Source organism: Triplophysa rosa, linkage group LG8, assembly GCF_024868665.1.
Source record: "Triplophysa rosa linkage group LG8, Trosa_1v2, whole genome shotgun sequence".
Taxonomy (NCBI): domain Eukaryota; kingdom Metazoa; phylum Chordata; class Actinopteri; order Cypriniformes; family Nemacheilidae; genus Triplophysa; species Triplophysa rosa.
The window spans coordinates 7,160,697-7,180,447 of NC_079897.1; the positions used below are offsets into that span (position 1 = coordinate 7,160,697).

At 44.8% G+C, this 19,751-nt stretch overlaps 1 protein-coding gene across 1 annotated transcript in view; it reads right to left on the reverse strand.

The window, feature by feature from the left end:
• The window catches only part of grik2 (glutamate receptor, ionotropic, kainate 2), a 232,182-nt gene that overhangs the window by 26,435 nt on the left and 185,996 nt on the right, over positions 1–19,751 (reverse strand). The window contains exon 14 of the mRNA XM_057340538.1: positions 1,041–1,266. Within this exon, the coding sequence (XP_057196521.1) occupies positions 1,041–1,266 (226 nt within the window). The remainder of the gene's footprint in view (positions 1–1,040; positions 1,267–19,751) is intronic.

The following is a 19,751-nucleotide window of genomic DNA, read 5'->3' on the forward strand; positions in this document are numbered from 1 at the left end:
GCAAGGCATCATAACACAGTGACCCAATAAACATTTTCCTTATCGTCGGTTTGAAGAAAGAGAATGAGGGTTTCTATGCTTTCTTCGATGCTAGATTGTAATGCATTGAAACTGTCTGGTATTACTCTAGGCGCAAAAAAAATACTAAAATCAAATTTTACTTTAAGTGCAAATGGAAACTTTTGCTCAAGTTGCATTTAATATATTGGTCCCTAGAAATCTTGCAAATGTGCCCACGAGAAGAGATTTCATCAATGTCAGAAACTAAGCTCATATTTGCCATGACTGCAGTCAATAGTCATTTCAATATTTCAATAAATATTTCTCATCAAGTGTACCAAAATCCAGATTACAATCTACAATCATTTATTTAGTGGCACAACTACATAACATAAGAAATACAGCCACGGAGTAATAGACCATTCCAAATTTTCATTTAATCAGCATTTCTGGGTGTATTGTGGTCATCCCAGTCCAGTATTTGTTCAACCAAATCAAACCTCAGGAGTGACAAAGTCATCCAACAGCAAATGTGAAAGACTGACAGCATGACTAGACACATGAAAACTGTGATAAAAACTGAGGTTATTACATAGAAATTACTGTTGCTATTGCTTAAAGGTGAACACGAAGTTGTTTTCCTTGCCGTATTTGAGGTCTGAAAAAATACAGAGCATCTTTTCTGCTATTTTGACCTGTTTCTCCAGTTTTAATTGTATGCAAATAAATGCCAATAGAAACAATATTTTTATTTAAAATTTGAGAGAAATATTGTTAGTAGTTGACAGAATGAAACAAAAACAATCATTTTACCTAAACACAAATTCTGAGAAAAAAAATTAAAATCGTTTTCAAATGATCTCTTTCTAAATCAAGTTTTTCAAAGAGCTGTGTAATTAGTTCAAGTATATTGCAAATACAGCTGGATGAAATGTTGCTACATTGTCTATTAAAAGGTTATTCCCAATGCAATGCTCAGTGAATGTACAGTATACATGCAAACTATAAATGAACTAAGAAAATGATAAGCAAATACTTACCCATTGGTGTGCCAACTCCGTAAGACTTGGAGTCAATAAGTCCCCCAATCTGTGTAAGATTGCAGTTTCGTTGAGTGACAAATTCGATGGTGGTGGACTCCATGAGGAAAGCATAATCTGATGTCAGGACCCTCTGAATCCCCTCCTCGATGCTCTTCACCATGACGGAATGTCTGCGACTGCTCATAAACTCCCACATTTTATCATATGTGGAGATCTTCGTTTTCTGGAACAGAAGCCAAATTCATTGAGATCAGACATCAGACTTTTAATAAATAAATGTGTTGTTATTTAATAAAAAAACTGAATTAACAATAAAGCTTTCAAAGCAAGAAATATTATGTAATGTCAGCGTACAAATAATATCATCTTAACTAAGTCAAACTACACATTAAAAGCACAATCTAAATAAATAATAATGTTGGTTGCAGAAGAAATTGGTGCCATTTGCAAAGACATTAAAAACACACAAGTCTTTTTGTTGCTCTGAGAACATCTGATGGCATTTGAAAACTAATTAAGTCACATACTCAAGGTCCTGCCTGCCATTATTGTGTCTAATGACTTTTCGTGGCTGGTCAATATTTTAGATCAACTGGGTGATTTGCCAAGTGCCTATCAGAATCTTTTGGAGTTACCCTTGACAAATCAGCCGATTGAACAAGCAGACTACTACTGCTGATGAGGCAAAACCATGAGGACTGAGAGAGAGAGAGAGAGAGAGAGAGAGAGAAATTTTATCTCAAAAGAGCAACTAGAGTGCTGTTTATTTTTGCATTATTTTATTATTTTGGTCAAATTGTATAATGAGTAAATTCATCTGCAATTAAACTGGAAGTTGCTTTTTACTAGACAGCCATAAACTCAGATTGAATATAAAAAAGGAGGAACTTTGCACTGTGTTCCAAACTGTAGTGAGCTGAGTTGTCTGTCCGGTGCTTATATAAAGTAGTTCTTGTAAATGACTGAACTATCAAAAGCATTGAAAGCTAGGAGCAATGCTCTTGCGCTCTGATGCACACAGCATGTGAGACTCTTTTAAAGCTCATCTAATTAAATCTAAGTGACAGATTACTAAACAGGGCAAAAAAGCGCGAGAGTGCAATTTCAAAAAGTGTAGATGAGAGTGGCCATTTCTGCGCACACTAAAAAAACACAGGCGCAATATCTCATTCCCACAATGACCAACGCATTCTACTAAGAGCAGCGCAAAATATTACAGGGTTTAAGACATCCTTTTTTGGGGCATTAAATAAAGCCGCAAATACAAGTACAATGACAAGCGTATGATTGCCTTCTATGCATTTACCTATAACCAGATGATGGCTCATTTGAATGTATAGCAAAAGATATTTTGTGTTAGGTTGTTAATACAAAAACATCATAGACTTCAACAAGGTTGTCTTAACTCTGGATACTGTGAAGCAATTTAAAAATCCCACAATCCAAGAGTGAGGTGCCAGCGTTCTCCAGCAATCATTTCTCATTTTTCCATCTCATGTCTCTTCTGTGTGATGTGAATGTGTTTCATCTGATTTAAGATTGTGTGGATTGATTAACAATGATGTGTCTAATGCTTTGATCATTGTGAAGTGCTCACAGATTGTGCTGCTTTAATCTGCTCATGCTTCTTCATCTAATCCAAGGTTTTGATTCATTAACTGCACACTACAATCAGATGCATAACATTCACCACTGTTCTCACATCTCTGTTATTCACACAGATGACACAGAAATAAAAAAATATCTTATCTGCTCCAAGACAATAGAAAAGAAAAGGTTGGTCCTAAAAATGGACATTTTATGGGACAGATCGCTTGTAAATCCAGAGCCAGCATAAAGGCCTAAAATGTACAGTGAACGGCAAAATAAAAAATAAAAAAATGAATTCATACAAGATTAGCCCAAACTACATCAAGATGCAGCACATATGGACTAGTCTTATACAACAGAGTTTTAACAGAGATCATTTATCTGTTCCAAATGGGTGATGAATGCACTTCCCATTTAAATGTTGTCTGTGTTCTGCAGATGGTACACCCGGCCGGAATAAATAAAAAAAGACCTACAGTGTAGACTTAGATTCGTTTTATTATACTGTAAGACACCATCCACTGTCTACGCTGTCTCTGCAAGACAACTGTTATTCTCACGGACCGGTGGGGTATGAGTTTCTTTAGCTGTGTTAACAATATTATACATTAAAAAGGAAACAGAAGTAAAATATTAAAAAACACCTGTGCGAAAACGATTAAATTGAAGCCATATTTTATAAATTGATATTTAATATATGTTTATGAATATTTATGACCCCTTTGTCCAAAGTAATAGGGTGCATTCAAACTACACGTTTTATCAGTATGGTAATGTGTGTTGCATGTGTTCATGAAAGCAGTCTTTAGTATTCAGAGCTAAAACGTCAGCAGGTAAAACACTAAATTACTGTGAAATGGCCTATTATCTCTTCTTGAAATTTAATGTTGTGTAGAAGACATTTAAAGTATATTTAAATTAATTTCATCATGTGATTAGGTGATTATGTGTTGATTTTAAAAAAGTAAAAACTATAGATTATAATTATAAAAAAAACTCGTCTTCAACTGATGTTATTTTTTTTTCAAATGACAATGTGTTATTTTGTTAGTGCTGTCGTATGACTTTTCACAAGCATGCACATCTAACACACTTAATTAGAGCGTCTTAATAATAAGACTTTATCTTAAATATCCTCACTTATAAGTGTAACAGAGTTGTATCCAGCAATGCCATGTAGTTTCTCTTCTTTCTCTATTCGATATTCCACCGAGAGAGGAGTGTGCAATGAAGGAGAACAGTCTAAAACAAACATCTTCTGGCTTCACCCATAGCTCAGTCACTGGTAATGATGCTGGAAACTACAGCAAGCAGATGGCTGTCCATTTTAATTCACATTCTCATTATACTGACATACACAGAATGGCAACAGTCTTTGTGAAGCTACACATAGTTAGCCATTACAGGTCTACCCACACCTAAATACAAAGATATTTAAAAAAAACATTGCTAACTAATCTTTTTACAAAGGCCAGGCTGTGAGAGAGATTTAGGTGCATAAGGGAAGGCTTTGTACATCCACCGGTAAGGGCAGGCATCATTAAGTATTATTATTATGATGTGTGTGTGTGTGTGTGTGTGTGTGTGTGTGTGTGTGTGTGTGTGTGTGTGTGTGTGTGTGCGTTCATGTTTGTATATCCCGGTGGGGACCTAGACCTGAATACACACCAACACATGGGGACTCGTGTCACCGTGGGGACCTAAATTGAGGTCCTCATGGGCAAACAAGCTTATAAATTGTACAGAACAATATTTTTTACAAATCTAAAAATGCAAAAAGTGTTCTATGATCTTTAGGTTTAGGGATAGGGTTAGGGATAGGGGATAGAATATACAGTTTGTACAGTATAAAAAACATTACGCCTATGGACTGTCCCCACGGGGATAGTCAACCAAAGCTGTGCGTGTGCGTGTGTGCGTGTGTAATTCCGATCTTGTGGTCTCTTTTGTTATGCTTGTCTAGATTTGGGTTAAATGTTTATATAATTTATATATAAGAATTTGTTGATATATGTTGTGAAAAATTGTAAACTATAAAAATAAAGATGTGATTTAATGTAAACGTTTAGGCATTATTTCATGAACAATTTTATGATTTATTTCATTTATTTGTTTCCCATCATTATTTATAATGTTGACCAATTTAATAAAATCTTATGCATGGATTTATTTAAGGTTTGCTGTTTGTTATGGGCTTTCCAGGGTGTGACACTGTTCATTTGTTCATTTAGCTGTGGAAATCTTGGGATAAGATTATACATTTATAGTAATATATAAATGTAAAATTAAATGTATTAAACCATTTCTGAATATGTTACCTTTCATTTTCATAACATAACCTATTATTATTATTATTATTTAATCCAAGATAATTGATAACCCATTACATTTATTAAAATTGTTGAATATATTTTGTGAATATTCATTAAATAATAAATATATAAAAATAAAACATTTAAAAACAGCATTTGATTTTAAAATGCCCTATTTTATCCTGTCGGAACAGTCAGTTTTTAACAGTTTTTGTTATATGTTTTTTAGACAAAAGTGCTAAACATGTTACTGGCATTCACATGTTGTAGTTGCCTTGCTTCTAAACACATTCTAGAGTGAGGTTAAACCACAATGGTGTGTGAGGATCATTGTGTCTCTCTGCAGGTGGGACTGATGCTCAGATTGCATCAGGAGTTGTGATTCACTTCCTCTGTCAATCTCATCTACAGTCCAGGGGTCCTCCACACGGGAGCCGAAGAGAGAAATGAGGATTGATCAGATGAAGATTGGTCCGAAAATATGAGAATCTACTAGCAAGGGGGTTGAAACTGAGAACTGGCTGCAGGTTTCATCAGATTCCAGTAAAACCTCCACAACAAATTAAAAACAAGATGATAGCAGCTGCAGTGGTGAGGTGAGGGAGGGGAGTTCACTGTACCTCTTGTGCCTGTTGAGGTTGCGTTGAGTGTTGGAACTTTCAGATGCAATTAGTTTTCAGCATGGCTGTAGCCATCTATGAGGTCACAGAGGTCCGGACCTTCATAATTTGTTCATATTCAAAATAAAATATGAAGCTCTGAATGAAAAATCTGCAGTTTAAAACTATTCTGAGTGTCAGCTTTCCACATATATAATTAAGTTTATACAGTTTACAAAGTCGGTTATTGTCCGTTGTGTGAAAATGAATGAATATGGATTAATTTAGTTTGATGCGAGAGGCTGGTGACATCATATGTTTGCGAGAGTTGTAAGTAAAGCGCGGTTATGGATTCTCCGCAGCGTTGCCAGGCAAAGATTTTATAAGCGCATTTGGCATTTTTTTTCACGTAATGACACAGTTCAGGAAGCTTATATAGTGGAGAGTTGCATATAGGAACATGTTCTTCTTTATTTTAGACATATTTTTTTACGGATGATCTCGCAGCACTTATGTCACGGATGGCAGAAGAACCCATTGCAGGCAGGCAGTGAAGGGGTTAACAAGACTTTAATATTACAAAAAACACGCAAAACAAAAACCCACAGTGGGGAACAAAACACGATAATGAATGGAAGAACAGAACAGGCACATAAACTGACTAAACTAAAATACAAGGACTAAACACCACACTGAACAAAACTACAAAGAACTGACAATAACTAAACTCACACAACAACCAGGAACAGGAACATACAGCACTAGGCACGGGGGTAGTGCACAGACAAGAACCATATACATACAATGACCAAACACAGGACAAAGAAACAAGAGGGTATATATAGGTAAGACAAACAAGGGATAATGACACGGGGCAGGTGTGGGTAATTAAACACTCAGGGGAAGATGACAAGGAAACGAGAGGAATGGGGCCAATGACAAGACACTGGAGAGAACGTACTGTATATTATTGTCAAACGGACAACAATATGTTTCTCTCCACACATAACCTAAGGACTCTGCCCCGATCCCACCACACGACTAGAATTTCATAAACAAGACGGTGGGACCGTGACAACTTAATCAACAGTAATCAATGAGGCTGAATCCAGCTCCTTATTCGCCTTACTATCCGTTCTGCCTTAAAAAATGGTGGACCGTTTAAGCGCCTCCCTTTCAGTGTCACTGGCTTTATATTTAAAGGAAAAGCATGGTGAACATGTTGACATTGTAGAAATATTCAGGTTCCTGTGAAATCTTCATTTTTTTACATTTGTTTGTATTAATTTAAAAAATTAAAAAATTCTGCATCTCTCTATTTTTGTTCTAATTGTGAGGCCCTATACATTCATGGCAAGGAAACAAATACCTGAACGGAATGAATGTGTATTTAACCCAAAACTCCGGATTGAGTGATGATAGCCATTGCCTGTCCTTAATCCAAACTCTTCCTGTCGTCATTTAAAAATGTTTAGCATTCTCCAAAACACCTGAACGTAGTGGGCTAGATTATATCTCACTTTAACGAATAATAGAGTTCCAGACAATTTGATGTGTCTTTCTTTAAATATCACCCCCCTGAAGACCCCATATCATACTACCATTATATGTTCACGTAGGGTATTCCATCTGTCATAACTTTCCAAAAATCTATGTTCTCAAAAAAACCTGAACGTAGAGGGCTAGATTATATCCCTCTTTAACGAATAATAGAGTTGCAGCCCATTTTGACGTTTCTTTCATGAAATATTACACCCAGAAGACCCCATTTCATACTACCATCATATATTCATATATGTCATTGCAGCTGTCATAACTTTAAAAAAATCTATGTTCTCCAAAAAACCTGAACGTAGAGGGCTAGATTATATCCCTCTTTAATGAAAAATTGAGTTGTAGCCCGTTTTGATGTGTCTTTCTTGAAATATCACACCTAGAAGACTGCATAGCATTTAACCATCGTATATTCATATAGGGTATTCCATCTGTCATAACTTTTCAAAAATCAATGTTCTCAAAAAAACCTGAAAGTAGAGGGCTGTGTTTTTTTGAGTTTGAGTTTGATCACATTTATAAAAGATAGATACAGCTGTACGATTATTTCTGAAAGCATACGGCGCATACGAGTGGGAGGGGTAGGCTGAACTAAAGCATGTGCGCATCCATTGCCAACAAACACAGACATCAGTTTCACTCAACGCATGCGGTTCATGTCCGGCATCTTTTAGCGCTGGGACGGCTCCATATATCAGTTTCAAACGATCTCCAAATCCAGCATTATATCCACCATTTATATAACATTCATCACCCAAATGCAGTGAACAAACAAACACCTGAACTTCGCGGACGTATGCTCTCTCTCTCTCTCTCCTGCACACAAGTGAAAGTGATGTCTGCGCATGATCCTTCTTCTACTCTCCTTGCTGCCACGTAGGCGTGCCGCATGCTTTTCCGGAAGAATTGTCCAATAAGGGACTAAGAAAAATTGTTACGAAACAGTTTTATATGTTCGAAAAAAAACTTTCCGAAACCTGTACGATCGCTGGGGGAGTGTGTCGAGCACAGAAATACTACGTAATATGCCCAGCTCGTTTTTTTGACAAGTTGACCATGTTAAGCATGAGAAGACAGCACGTTTCCTTTCTGTCGGTCTCTTGACGTTGTGTCGAGCCGACAGATGGGGTTCGTTCTTGAGAACCTATCAACTTCTGACTAGTTTAGAAAAGGCCAATGAAATTGGCGAATGAAATTTGCATGCCGGACTCCGCCCCTGGATATCTGGGTATAAAAGGGAGACGGCGTGCTGCATTCATTCACCTTTTGTTCTTCGGAGCCTTCACACTTGATCAACTTCGAGACTTCAAACTCACAGCGAATTACTGCTGGAATCTTACGACGTGGTGCAGCGGATTGTCCCTTCCTGTGGTGACTTCCCCTGGGCGTCTCGGCAGTGCCAGAAATGTTCGAGTTTTTACTCTAAAAGAACAAATTTCTCCAGCGTGGCATGTCCCGATGTTCTAGTGGGTGCAACACACTCATTGAGGAGGGGGACGGACACGATGTCTGCTTCCAGCATGCTGGGGCAGACATTGTGGATATGTCCTGCCCGCACTGCGGGTGGTTAATGATTCAGATGTTGCGTTCACAGGTGGCTGTGTTCCCACGGGACTCGCCACCACCTCGTCCGCTTCCCGTTCCGTGACGGCAGTGGCTACGGCAAGCAGCGAGGGTGATATGAGGATTACTGTGAGCATTAATCCGTCAGCCACTGGCTCATGGACCGTTCGCACCTCTTCTCGCTCGTCTGACCATTCCCCAGGAGACGGTCCCACCGTCTTGTTCCTCAACCACGTATTTGGACATGGTGCGTGATGATGATGAGATGTCCCTTGCAGCATCAGGGGGGTGACGTACTGCCATCCGACTCCGACGATTCCTCAGAGCTCCCTCCCTCGGGGGGTCGAGCCCAGGAAAAAGCGGACATCAAAATGTCAGCCATGCTTTCCCGGGCCGCCATGAGCGTTGGGTAGCACTGCCTCTCCCAGCGCTCGCGGCTGGATACATGGTGCCTCGGGTTTGAGCGCGGCTCCAAGCCGCGCCCGCCCCCAGTGCCGTGTTTACCGGAAGTGCATGAGGAACTTACTGTAGTAAGACCTGGAACGCCCTCTTTCCGGCGAGTCCACGTCAAACAAGTTCAGTCGCCCTCCTTTCCCTCGAGGGTGAGGCAGCTAGAGGATACGTCGATGTCCCCCAGGTGGAGTGTGCCGCCGCGGTGCCACCTGGGTGGCTCGACCTAGACTCCCATCCAGAGCATGTAGGGTTTCATCATCCCTGGTGTCGAGAGCTTACATTGCTGCGGGCCAAGCTGCCTCTTCTCTCCACGCTATGGCCATCCTGCAGGCAGGCCAAGGCGTTGAGAGACCTCCACGAGGGCAAGACCGACCCAGCGCTTATGCAGGAACTCCGCGCCATTTCCTCTCTCTCTGGGTGTTTATCACAGCCGCTATCACCCTCTACATGACGGTGTTCGGCAACTCGACGTTGCGTCATAGCAAGACCCAATGTCGAGGATAATCAGCAGCCCTAAGCACTGCATCATCGCCAGGCAGGTAAGTCAGCAGAGTCGATCTCCTCCCCGGGGGCTTCCCAACAATGAGGGATCCATACTGCTAGCCATCGAACCACCCCCGGGGGGACGATGAAGCAGATCGAACCCCTAGTCCTCCTGTCTCGGTTCCTGGGAGCCTGGCTACGGCTTCCCAGGCCGTCAAGGTGGCTAGGGAAGATGATCCGTCTCGGCTACTCGACCCAGTTCGCCAGATGCCCGCCCAAGTTTCGGGGCATCAAACCTCATTCAGAGGCAGGGATGCGGCCGTGCTTCGGGCCGAGGTCAACACCCTTCTGGCGAAGGGAGCAATCGAGCCCGTCCCTTCAGCCGAGATGTCCAGCGGGTTTTGCAGCCCGTACTTCATTGTCCCCAAGAAAGCCGGTGGGTTGCGCCCCATCCTAGATCTTCGTGCCCTGAACAAGCACCTACACAAGCTGCCATTCAGGATGATCACTCAGAGGCGCATCCTGACGTCTGTCAGATGTCAGGATTGGTTCATGGCAATCGACCTGAAGGACGCGTACTTTCATGTCTCGATCCTCCCTCGGCATCGGCCGTTCCTACGGTTCGCTTTCGAGGGGCGGGCATATCAGTACAAGGTCTTCCCCTTCGGTCTGTCCCCGTCTCTACGTGTCTTTACAAAGATCGTTGAAGCCGCCCTCCTTCCCCTCAGGGAAAGAGATGTGTGCGTACTGACCTATATCGATGACTGGCTCATCTTGGCACACTCGCGAGATCTGTTGCGTACACACAGGGACCTGGTGCTCCGGCATCTAGATCGTTTGGGGCCACAGGTCAACCGGGAAAAGAGCAAGCTCTCCCCCGTGCAGAGCATCCTCTTTCTCCGTATGGAACTCAACTCTGTCTCCATGACAGCACAGTTAACTGCTGACCGTGCACAGTCAGTGCTGAACTGCCTGAATATCTTCAATATTCAGCCAGCGGTCCCCCGGAAACAATTTCAGAGGCTCCTGGGGCACATGGCGTTCTCGGCGGGAATGGTACCCCTCGGGTTGATGCACATGCGACTGCTCCAACACTGGCTACAGAGTCGGGTTCCCTGGAGAGCGTGGCACACCGGCAGCAGGCGTATCGTTATCACGCCTCTCTGCCGACGCACCCCAACCCCGTGGTCTTCAATGACCTTTTTGCGGACTGGGGTCCCCCTAGGGCAGGTCTCAAGGCACTTCGTGGTGATGACGGATGCCTCCCTGCAGGGATGGGGTGCAGTGTGCAATGGGCACGCAGTGTCGGGGTGGTGGATGGGCCCCCGCCTGCGTTGGCATATAAACTGCCTAGAGTTGTTGGCTGTGCTACTTGCACTGAAGAGGCTGCAGCCCGACGCCTCCTCCTGTGGAGTCAGCAGGTGATCAGCTCCCTGCGCGCCACACATATACCGGGCGACCTGAACCAGACAGCCGATGCACTCTCTCGTCAGTCGACGCCTCGCGAAGAGTGGCGACTCCACCCCCGCGCAGTCCGGATCATATGGGAGCGGTTCGGCCAGGCGCAAGTGGACCTGCTTGCCTCCCCGGACTCCACCCATTGCCCGCTTTGGTACTCCCTGACCGCTGGACCTGTCGGCATGGATGCCGTAGCGCACAGCTGGCCGCGGGACAAGCGGAAGTACACCTTCCCCCCAGTGAACCTCATTGCACAGGTCTTGTGCAAAGTCAGGGAAGAGGAGCATCAATTGTTACTAGTTGCGCCCTATTGGCCCAACCGGACTTGGTTCTCGGAGCTAATACTCTTGATGACAACTCCCCCCTGGCCGATTCCCCTGACGAAGGACCTTCTTTCGCAGGGGAAGGGCACGTTATAGCATCCCAGGCCAGACCTCTGGAACCTCCATGTCTGGCTCCTGGACGGGACGAGGAGATCCTGAGTGGCCTACCCCTGGCAGTGGTGGAGACCATCACCCAGGCTAGGGCCCCTGCCACTAGGCGGTTGTACACCTATAAGTGGCGCCTCTTCTAGTCTTGGTGTTCTTCTCGAGGAGAAGACCCACAGAGATGCTCAATCGGGAACGTGCTGTCCTTCCATCCTTACGATGAAGACGGCCCTCCTGGTGGCACTCGCCTCCATCAAGAGGGTAGGGGACCTACAAGCCTTCTTTGTGTCCACAGGTTGCCTAGAATTCGGGCCTGAAGACTCTCACGTGATCCTGAGACCACAGCCTGGCTACGTGCCCAAGGTTCCCAGCACTCCCTTCCGGGACCAGGTGGTGAACTTGAAGGCACTCCCCACTGGGGAGGAAGACCCAACCCCATCCGTGTTGTGTCCAGTACGCGCGCTGCGCCTCTACTCGGACCGCACGCAGAGCATCAGAAGCGCTGAGCAGCTCTTTGTCTGTTTCGGAGGTCAGAAAAAGGGGAGGGCTGTCTCCAAACAGAGACTTGCGCACTGGATCGTGGACGCTGTCGCAACGGCATATCGATCTCAAGATCACCCCTGTCCATTAGCAGTGAGGGCACACTCCACCCGGGGTGTAGCCTCTTCGTGGGCACTGGATCAGGGCGCCTCTCTGGCAGACATCTGCAAAGCTGCGGGTTGGGCTACGTCCAACACCTTCGCCAGGTTTTACAACCTCCGCGTGGAACCGGTGTCAGCCCGTGTCTTGCAGGGCAACAGGTAAGAAACGGCGACCGGTAGGGTGTACGCCTGCGAAAGCGCCTTCCCCCTTCCCTCTAGGTGGGTCAGTGCACTAATTCCGCCTCCCTTCTTCCCCCCACTGGGTGAAGAATAGGCATTCCATCCATCACTAAGCACCTTCCTAACTCAACTGTTACCTGGCCTAAGGGGGCAGGGCTGCTCTGCTCAGCCCAGCCCCCTTAGGCCAGGTAACAGTTGAGTTAACTACCACATAGCTCTAACCGGACCTAGTGCTCCAGACGTGGAAACCCCCCCACTGGGTGGTTCCGTCTGATGCATTCTCATGAGTGGTTCCCACCTCGGCAACCCATGACCTCCCTAGGTGGTCTTCCACCTTGCGGTTAACTCCTTCAGTCCGCATATTTTCCCATGAGTTCTCCCCTGATGGCGATACCATGTTGGTGTCTCCACTAATTCCTCCCCACGGTAGGTAGTGGTCTCTGTAGCGTTTTTCCCCCAGGGGTGAATAATGCTTACCCAGTGGCTCTTACGGTGCCGGGTGGCTTCTCGCTGTTAGAGAAACAAGGCCTCCGCCCGTGATGGCCGGTGGCAGGGGCTTCCCACCTTTTGTTCAAAAGCTCTGAGACCCCCTACCTCTCTACTGGACGGTTACAATTTAGTGCTAGCGCTCACGTCTGACTCGTCCAGGCCAGTCAGCGTCGCTCCGTTAGAGATTGTGACGCGGCACAGTGCCGTGGCGTTTTCTATAGGAACGTCATCTGTCGGCTCGACACAACGTCGAGAGACCGACAGAAAGGGAACGTCTTGGTTACGGATGTAACCTCAGTTCCCTGATGGAGGGAACGAGACGTTGTGTCCTTCTTGCCACAACGATGGCCGCCCGCCGCAGCGGTCGAGGGATGCTCTCAGGCTCCTCAGACCAAAAGGTGAATGAATGCAGCACGCCGTCTCCCTTTTATACCTGGATATCCGGGGTTGGAGTCTGGCATGCAAATTCCATTCGCCAATTTCATTGGCCTTTTCTAAACTAGTCAGAAGTTGATAGGTTCTCAAGAGCGAACCCCATCTGTCAGCTCGACACAATGTCTCGTTCCCTCCATCAGGGAACTGAGGTTACATCCGTTACCAAGACATTTAACATTGTAAAGAAGTCAGAATGCATGACACACCGTTGCACCACCCCTTTAAGATGCCTCACAGCAGAGAAGAACAAAAGAAAGCAAACCTCCAGAGAAGGACTTTATCAGGCCAAACACTCGGCTGTGTTCTCCACTTGCTTTAAAATATTCTACAATTTAATGTGTCAGCCTTGGGGTAATATGTTCGGTACAGCGAACTTTTGGCTTCCAGATGGTGGCCTGCTTTATGTAGACCAGCCAAGTACTTCCACACTGGACTGAATCAATCATTTATTTTAAAGGTGAAGTGAACTGGCTGTTTTTATTGTTTTATACTATTGTCTGATGTCTACTTATGACATTCGCGTGGTTTTTACATTCGAAAACATCAAAATCAATAAGTAATAGGCTATTTTCTACCCTGGTTTTGAGGCCGGCTGGAGAAACTCTCAGTTTTTAAGGGCAGGCCGCATAGAAGACTTGGAAGTAAACCCCCACTGCTGTGATTGGATAGCAGCTTGCCTAGGTGACTTAGTTGGAGCCTTCTGTGAATTTGATTAGACACGTAATGTTACGTAACGTGATTTTACTCAAATTTACGGACTTATTTCCCGGATGTGATGGCAAGGCTTTGCGTATAGTTTGTATAGCTTATAGTTGTATGGTGTTTATTGATATTTGTCAGCATTTAAGTCCCGCGAACCAGGCAGAAGATCACAGTGATTGCGGGTCTCAAATGTTATAGTTCCCTTTCTGTCGGTCTCTCGACGTTGTGTCGAACCGACAGATGAGGTTCGTCCCTGAGAACCAATCGCTTCCGACTTCTTAGAAAAGGCCAATGAAAATTGGCTAATGAAATGTGCATGCCGGACTCCACCCCCGGATATCCGGGTATAAAAGGGAGACGGCGTTCTGCATTCATTCACCTTTTGTTCTTCGGAGCCTTCGCTCATCAGAATCAGAATCAGAATCAGAAGAGCTTTATTGCCAAGTGTGCTTGCACACACAAGGAATTTTCTTTGGTGTTGGAAGCTTCTAGTACAGACATTCAACACAATGACAATACAATATAATACGATTTACAGTCTAAAACATTCTAAATTGTGCATATATAAAATAAAGACTATTTTACAGAAAATGGGGGATAATAACATATAAGAGACATTGTACAGGGTAGTATATAGTAGAATAAACATATTAACAGATTGTATGTACACTTGTGCAAATGGATAATTTAGTAAGTGGAGGTAGTGTTATATACATGTATACATAAGATGTAGATATAATAAGGCACTATAGTGCACACTATAGGAGTAGTGGAAGTGGAATATTGCTCTTAAGGAGCAGTTATCTGTTTAGGAGGGAGATTGCCTGGGGGAAGAAGCTGCTTCTGTGTCTGGAAGTCCTGGTGTTTGGTGCTCTAAAGCGCCGGCCAGAGGGCAGCAGATCAAAGAGTTTGTGTGCTGGGTGTGTGGAGTCAATGATGATTTTTCTTGCCCTGTTTTTCACTCTGGAATCGTACAGGTCCTGAAGTGTGGGCATGAGAACACCATGATCAACACACTTCACTTCAAGTAGCAACTACAAGACTGCCGGCTCTACGACGTGGTGCAGCGGACTGTCCCTTCCTACAGCAACTTCCCCTGGGCGTCTCAGCGTTTCCAGAAGTGTTCGAGATTTTTCTCTAAAAGAGCAAATTTCTCCAGCGTGGCATGTTCCACTGTTCTCGTGGGTGCAACACACTCATCGAGGAGGGGGACGGACACGATGTCTGCTTCCAGTACGCTGGGGCAGATGTTGTGGATACGTCCTGCCCGCACTGCGGGCGGTTGACGATTCAGACGTTGCGTCACGGGTGGCTGTGTTCCCACGGGACTCAGCCACCACCTCGTCTGCTTGCCGTTCCATGAGATCAGGAAGAAGCGGACGTCAAAATGTCAGCCATGCTTTCCCGCGCCGCCGGCATTGGGTTGCGGTGCACCGCACTGCCTCTCCCAACGCTCGCGGCTGGATACATGGTACATCGGGCTTGAGAGCGGCTCCTAGCCGCACTCGCCCCCAGTGCCGTGTTCCCCTGGAAGTGCATGAGGAACCTAGTACGACCTGGAACGCCCCCTTCGGCGCGTACACGTCAACTAGTTCCATCACCCTTTCTTCCCTCGATGGTGGGGCAGCTAGAGAGATACGTCGATGTCCCCCAGGGGCTCGACCTAGACTCCCGTCCAAAGCACATAGGCTTTTCGGCATCTGAGGTGTCGAGAGCTTACTCTGCTGTGGGCCACGCTGTCCCCTGTCTCCACGCTATGGCCTTCCTGCAGGCCAATGCACGGAGAGAGCTCCACGAGGGTAAGACCGACCCAGCGCTTATGCAGTAACTCCGCGCCATCACCGACCTCGCTCTACGGGCGACCAAGGTGATCACACGGGCCCTGGGTCGGGCAATGTCCACACTTGTGGTCCAGGAGAGACACCTCTGGCTGTACCTTGCACAGGTGAGTAACGCAGAGAAAGTCCGCTTTCTCGATGCACCCATCTTGCAAGGGGGGGGGGCTGTTTGGTGATACTGTCGAGCTCAACAGTTAGAGAGCAGACAGAGGATATCAAGTATGTCCTCCCCAGCCGTGACTCGACCGCCCTCTGGCCGCCGAGATCCCGTGCACCGTCTGCTTCCCAGCAGCCCTGGTCCTCTTCGAGACATCGAAGAGGAGACCACCACCCTGTCAGCAGCCACAGCGAAAGCCAAAGCTGCCCTCATGGGAAGACCCCAGGGAGATCGAGAATACCTTCGGGCCCGACCCCAGCCATTCCATTGCTGGTGGTCGATCCGGGACGGTTCCTGCCCCATCCCAACAGCCCACTTCTAAAAGTTTTCTCCCTCTCTGGGCGTTTATCACAGCCGCTCTCACCCTCTACACGACGGTGTTCGGCGACTCGATGTTGCGTCACGGCGAGACCCAATGTCGAGGATAATCAGCAGCCTAAGCACTCTCAATCAATGGTGCGTTCTGCCACATCGTCGTCTGGGTATTATCACAGCCGCTCTCACCCTCTACACGACGGTGTTCGGCAACTCAATGTTGCAGCAAGACCCAACGTCGAGGATAATCATCAGCCTAAACACTCTCATTCGATGGTGCGTTGTGCTACATCATCGCCAGGCAGGTAAAACTGCAGAGCAGATCTCCTCTCCGGGGGTCCCCCCCACGGCGAGGGATCCGCACTGCCAGCCATCGAACCACCCCCGGGAGGTCGATGAAGCAGATCGTACCCCTAGCCCCCCTGTCTCGGTCCATGGGAGCCCGACAAGAGCTTCCCAAACCGTCACGGTGGCTACGGGATATGATCCGTCTCGGCTAAGCGATCCAACTCACCAGACGCCCGCCCAATTTTCGAGGCATCCTCTCAACCTCAGTCAGAGGCAAGGATGCCCCGTGCTTCGGGCCGAGGTCGCCACCCCGGAAGCGATCGTGCTCGTCCCTCTAGCCGAGATGTTCAACGGTTTTTACAGCCCGTACTTCATCATCCCCAAAAGAGCAGGGGTCGCTAGATCTGCGTACCCTGAAAAGGCACCTACTCAAGCTGCCGTTCAGGATGCTCATGCAAAAGCGCATCCTGGCATCTATCAGGACGTTTACTCTCATGTCTCAATTCTCCCTCGTCATCGCCCGTTCCTACGGTTCGCCTACGGTACTGTCATGCGCGAACCATTGGGCAGGGCTCGAAAAGTAGGCGTTGATATTCTTCTGTGGAGGCGGTGTTCAACCTATCATAGATAGGTGCATTCCAGGACCTGCCGTTCGCAGAGCCTTGTGTCAATAACAGTTGTTATTTCAGTAACAAGGGCGTTTTCAGGTCTGACACTTACAGGATGTTCGCTTGAATACGATTCCCTCTTTTATAACAATAGCTCGGGTTAAAATTGTGGTCCTAGTTCACTTCACCTTTAAATCTTGCTTTGTGCACTGCACAGGGCATTGTCATGTTGGAATAGAAAAGGGCCCTGCTCAAACTGTTGCTATACAATCAGAAGCGCAAAATTCTCCACAATATCATTATATGCTGTAGCATTAAGATTTGTGTTCACAGAAATGACTAAAGTAGTCAAACCTGTTCATTGGAAGGGCGTGTCCCAATACTTTTATCCATAATGTGTACATTAAAAAATAGCCGAAGGCAAATGTTTCCAGCTATGCAAGATTCATTTTACATGTTGTTTTCACAAGGGGTACTATAACATTTTCATTTCTTCAATCATATTAAAAGGTCACAGCGTTCACATTGGAAAAGTAAGCTGCACAATATTGTTGCATCTCAGAAGAGTCCCAGTCACCAAAATCAGTATTCACTGCCCACATGTGAATCTGGCTTTAAAATGCACATGTAAAATGAGTACAACGAGTAAAAATCCACACACCACCCAAATAGGAGTCATTTTTATTGCAGTATAGGTGACTGCACTATATTGAGCACTTCAAAGTGCATAACACGGTGATAAAAGCAGTAAAATTGTATGCCCCCATTAGTGCAGTCATTCAGCTCAAACCCCCGGTGCCTCATCGAGTCAACCCGCCAAGGGCTATACCAATAAACCCTAACATATATTATTGAAATCACTTTTTCAACAATAAAACCCTAAAATGGTACGAGCATAGCTTCTGAATCTAGAGAACACCGCATTTGAAAGCACCATTTTATATCTCAGATCCATCCAGCAGAACTTCGTACAGGTGGCTTGATATAATAGCATAGCCAGGCCACCCCATTCCATTTGATTTCATTAGCTAATAAAAGGACTTAATTAGAAATGATTCAGGGAATACACAGTATCAGTGCCTGCAAAAACAATAAAAAGAACGGCCACATCAAAACATGTTTTGATGCAAAATATCTCTTTTTATGGTTTCATAAAAAAAACTTTGTGAAGGTGCAACAAAACTATACCCTTCCTCCAAAACATTTCAGTATAAATGGCTATAGAAGGTATGCACGTGTCGTCACTTTCCCATGTGAACACACCGGAACGCACCCGCGAGTGGTAAAACATTCGGCAAAACGAATGGTTAAAATATCAGGAAACGCAATTGCGTGCAACATTTGAGTGTCCAAGAACACCTGATTCCTTTGTAAATCGTGAGGTAGTCCAGATCACTGTCGAGTCCAGCTGCTTGTAATTTCACCAAAGCAGCCATGTTGCTGAGTGTTTTACCACTCAAGGGAGCGTGTCCCGGTGCATGTCCCGGCGTGTTCACTTGGGAAAGTGACGTCAATGCATACCCTCTATTAAATGGAAGATATGGTTGTCAGCTAAACTATTAATATAATTAAAGAACCTATAAGTAACCTTCCTTTTTCCGCAGTGGTGTTCTTGCTATTATCGAGTTTTCTGACTGTGTCTCCACAGTATATTATGCAGAATCAATAAAAGCAGTTTATCAAGCTGTCAATCACTCACGCTGCCTCTCGATCACTCAATACATCAAAACCTGCTAAAAGAGCATATGTGTTCAGCCTGCTTTTCCTTTCGGAAATCTCGCATGGATTATAGGGGTTGTCAAGACCAAGATTTTTTTTCCTGAAACCAAAAGTCTGTCTGTACCTTAGTCTCAGTTGCTTTTAACAGAAAAATGCCTACTGTGCATTAGATCCACATTTGTATGTGAATATTTTAATAACTTACACTGTTCACAGCTTTTTATACTTTGATAATGTGACATAGTGAACAATTATATTTATAGATACACGTATACATTATAGCCAATTGAATTAAGAAAAATATATAAATTAGTGGATAAAAGCTTTGGATAAAAGCGTCTGCTAAATGACTAAATGTAGTGGCATAGAAGAACCACCAAAACATAACCCCTTGAAATCAAATGAAGATTGTTTTGAAATACCAAAAAATGTAAGTATAATACAGTAATAAAAAACAGAGGGGCACCCAAATTTCTGTGATCTGATCTCAATGGAGAATGGTTCACACTGTGAACATAAAGAAATGCAAAGCAGATCTCACACAGGCACTATACCAGTGTTCATAAAACACCTTTAACCTTTTTCACATTTAGCAGACCCTGATGATAAAAGCCCTGAAACATGTCCTCAATTACATGTTACAGCATAAAATCTTCAACCCTTGCTTTGTGTTGCATACTTTAGGACCCCGAATGAATAGCTGAGATGTTATGCCTGGCCTATTGAAGTAACAAGTGAGTAAACTGAGTCAAGCCGGAATTTAAAACATGAAATAGTGATACGTTTACATTAGCTTAAGACTTAAAAAAAAAAAAAAAAACGTTTCAAGTACACAATTTCCACATTCCTAATATTTCAGAGCACGTGTGATAAGTACTGGGTCACAGAAACAAGCC